At 40.4% G+C, this 4196-nt stretch overlaps 1 protein-coding gene across 1 annotated transcript in view; it reads right to left on the reverse strand.

Annotated features, from left to right (window-relative positions):
- The window catches only part of LOC118324410 (troponin C, skeletal muscle-like), a 6050-nt gene extending 4245 nt beyond the window's left edge, over positions 1-1805 (reverse strand). The window contains exon 1 of the mRNA XM_035656747.1: positions 1668-1805. Within this exon, the coding sequence (XP_035512640.1) occupies positions 1668-1670 (3 nt within the window). The 5' untranslated portion in view covers positions 1671-1805. The remainder of the gene's footprint in view (positions 1-1667) is intronic.
- Between the last annotated feature and the right edge of the window lie 2391 nt (positions 1806-4196).

Here is a 4196-nt window from a genome sequence, read left to right on the forward strand (position 1 = left end):
CCCCTCTCTCTGCCCCACTTTCCTGTCTGTCTTCAGCTGTCACTATCATAAAGGCAATAAAAGCCAAAAAAAAATAAATAAAAAGGATCTAAAATCCTACAGTATACTTTGGACAATCATTGCTGGTCATTTATACCATGGTCTAAGTTAATACTCAATTCTTGTTGGGCATTATTGCTAACATAGAGTATGGCTGAGTTGTAGCAATATTTTGTCTTGTGATATTGTATCGACTCTCAGAAACACTGTATTGATTTTTGTGTTGAAACCCCCAACAGCTAGATAGCAGTGCTGTAAACATAAAGTGAGGGCTATGATGTTGGATGTTACAGAGATATAAACAGATCCCACAGTTCTGGTTGCAAAAAAAACCACAATATGTGACCTTGTTTACAGTATCAAAATATATTGAATAGTGTCTCCTGTATCGCGATATGTATTGTTTCAGCAGGTACGTATGTGCCATAATATGTATTTTTGCATGTTTTAGTGGGATAAAACATGCTAAAATGCTCATATGATCCTTTAGTAGTAAGATCTGGTGATTATATGCCCACACTTAACACTGTTTCTCTATCGAGCCAAAGGAAACCAAAGCCAGAAAGACAACTATCATTGACAAAGTGACAGCCAAGGACTGCAAATAGCCTTATGACAGGTAAGAAGTCATGTTTAATCCCCTGCCAGCTGTCTGCACTTGTTAATGATGGCTCTTAAAGGGGAACACCACTCAACAAACATGTTATTCCAACATTTAAGACTTCTTTTTTGATCAAGAAGAAGTGGGAGATGTTGACGGTTTACATTGAAACTGGTTATAATCTCTGCTGTTCCAGTCTGATCCAACAACATTTATCCTTCCCATAGTTTTCATAGTCTTACCATCTTTCCAGTTTGTTCTTATATCCAGACTTTATGTCGGATGACATCTCAAGTTTACACTCATCTGTACACATCATACATCCAATAGGAAACTTTCTTGTGTGCTTGCTTCTTGTTTTTAATCAAGCAAACAAGTAAGAACCACCAGTAAATTACAGTACAGTAAATTGTTCTCTCTCTTTCTCTGTTTACAGAACCTCATCACTGTTGTGACATATGGGAGGTCACACATTAGTGCACTTTACAGCTATTTTTAAGATGAAATTTGGGAGAGGATTTGAGAGGGATTTTCTCAAGGTGAATGTCCTAAGTTAGGACACTGAGAAAAGGCGGCATGTCCTCTCACTTTACTCAGCTGTCTTTCTATCTTTAGTATCGCTCCAAATATCAATCATATTGAGTTTAGTTACAAAGCAATGGGAAACAAAAGCAGAGTAAAATCACATCAGTCTGCAAACAGACAGCAGCAGATGAGTAGTTGAAGAAGTTGGACATGTAAAAAGATGCTTCCAGCAGTGTATTTGCCCCAAATTAATTTCCCCAAAAAGTCAGGAACAAATAAAACACCAGTTGTATAGAAACCCAGCTGATAACCCAGCTGTGCTGCAGATGATGACTTGCTGGGTGACTGGGTCAGCAGAAGAAGTTTGTCCATCTTCAGCCATCTGGCTTTTTCTTTGGCCTCCTCAGAAAACAAAAGCAAATCCTCAAAGATTCTTTCAAAACTAAATTTCCTTTTCCTTGTCGTTTCCCTTTTACCTCCTTATCAGCTTACTGTTTCTTACCATGACGGCCGGCTGTGCTGAACAACAGTGACCAGTAAAAACGACAGACGTCTGGGAAAGAGAGTGTCCCTGCTACACGATTCAGGTATCACTGTGGCTCTCCTCCCCTCCATAAGTACCCTCTCATCCCACTACACTTTTACTGAAAATGATCAGGATTGGGCAAGAGGCCCCCTCCTCGGACAAGAGACAGCCAATCAAATCCAACTTTACTTTGTGCCCGCATACAATCTGCTGATGGACATCCCCTTGTGTGGCTCACTCTCTAGCCCCCCCATATTTAGATAACAGACAAGCTCAGTGACATTTATTAAAAAAAAAGAAAACAGTGTCCGCATCGGGCAGCTGGAGGTTATTTTGGCCGAGGATCAACTGGGCATCTCAGTACAGATGGACACTTGATTTAACATACAGTACAAGAACCAGAGTGAATGCACACACACGTCACACACGTCTCTCTCTCTCACACACACACACAGATGTATTAACACCTTCCTGTATGCACAGATTCTCAACCTCTTTCACATCCATCAATCCGCCTGTCCACCTGTCCCCACTGCCTCTGATTTGCCCTTGCACTTATGACATCTGTAACTTTAGAGGCGTGAAAATGGACCTGTGATCTCGCACAGCTGTACCCCATCTTTAACCATTTTAGCTATTGATTTCTCACTCTCTCAACAAGTAAACAAACAAAATCATCTCATATAGCCAGAACAGGCAACCCATAATTAGTACGTCAATCAGCCACAAGGCTTAATAGAGAGCTGGAGTGAAGCCAAACTTTCAGGGCTCTCTTCCAGAAGAAAGAAAATCATCAATCAGCATTTTGTCAATTCATTATTCAAATAATTAAAAATCCAGCCTTGGAAATTAACCTTTCGACATTATATGTCTAGACAAGGATGGTATAGCTTTTGAAATCTAACGTCTTATGTCATTGTTTATTTATTATAACAAACCCTATCGCGGCTTGACAAGAAACGAGTCCATGAGCAGGTTGAGGGGCTGTGGTTAGTAGGACGGAGTAACGAAACAGCAGAGACTACAGCAAAAAATTTGGAAAGAAATTAGATCATGTATTAATGACTTTTTTGAATATAGATGAAATCGATTATTCCTGTGCTACCTCGCTAGTAAATTTACAAAGTCACAAAGGTTTCAATTTCTAATAGCCAGTGCTGTAGTGGATGCTGATTTTTGATAGAATATGGACAATAAGCCCAGGAACACCCTTCATTTTCTTCAGACTGATGAAAAAATGCTGAAAAGAAAAATGAGAATGAGAATGAAACCAGTCCTGAAAAGATATGTTTGCCATACTCCTGACAGAATTTGATATGTTATATTTACCAACTAGACTATATCACATGTTTCATTGCTCTGATTGGTAAAGATCTATCCAATTGCACCCAAGTGTCAGCAACAATGCCTAGTTAGGTACTACTAAGTAACATCCACATGAATGGCAGGACCCAATGTTTCCCAGCAGAACATCGCTCAAAGCACCACACTGCCTCTGCCAGCTTGCCTTCTTCCCATAGTCTTCCCTCTCTCTGGTTCACAGCTTTTCCTTCCTTGGAGAACTTTTGATAGGTACTGACCACTGCAGACCGGGAACAACTCACAAGAGCTGCAGGTTTGGAGATGCTCTGACCCAGTCATCTAGCCATCACAATGGCCCTTGTCAAAGTCGCTCAGATCCTCACGCTGCCCATTTTTCCTGCTTCTTATACATCAACTTTGAGGACAAAATGTTCACTGCTGCTGATATATCTCCACCCACTACAGGAACCATGATAACCAGATAAATCGAGTGTATACATCACCAGTCAGCGCTCACAAGTACGTTCATGGAACTCCATCAAGTAGTTGTTGAGATATTTCAGTTAGAACCAAAGTGGTGCACAATGCGATCGCTGGAGCCACGCTGCTAGCATGGCTTAACCAATACAATATTAATATAAATAAGGGATAAGGAGTTTTATTTTTCTGATAGATACAATCTAATAACAAATGCACAACTCCAAGGATTCCTTTCCACTCCAGACCACCAAATCATTTGACAGACGAGTCAATGCAGGTGTCTTTTCTGATCTTGGTGCAGCCTCTGGAATTTTAAGCAGTTAGGCTTTGGAGTCTGTCAATTCTTTTACTGGAAATCTATTTATGCCCGGAGTACTGTCTCATTGGCATGGAAATAAGAGCAGCTGTGGTCACTTATAACTTCTACTGTATATGCCTCTTATCTTGAGATCAAAAAGCATGCAAAGGTATCCAATTGATAAGAGGAGTATAATTGGAGCCACTTTTAAAAGACATGGCAGATACATCTTAGGGGATCAGGGAAGCCTGCGAATGGGAATTGTAAATTAAATTAAACTTGAATGAAACCAGAATATAAGCGGGGGCCACCGGATGGCTCATTCCTTTTGGTAAATGGATGGTAAATGGACCTGTACTTGTATAACGCCTTTCCGACCACTCAAAGTGCTTTTACACTACGTACCACATTCACCCTTTCACACA

This window comes from Morone saxatilis, unplaced genomic scaffold (genome assembly GCF_004916995.1).
Source record: "Morone saxatilis isolate NCDOM2014 unplaced genomic scaffold, NCSU_SB_2.0 Contig15, whole genome shotgun sequence".
NCBI classification, from domain to species: Eukaryota; Metazoa; Chordata; class Actinopteri; family Moronidae; genus Morone; species Morone saxatilis.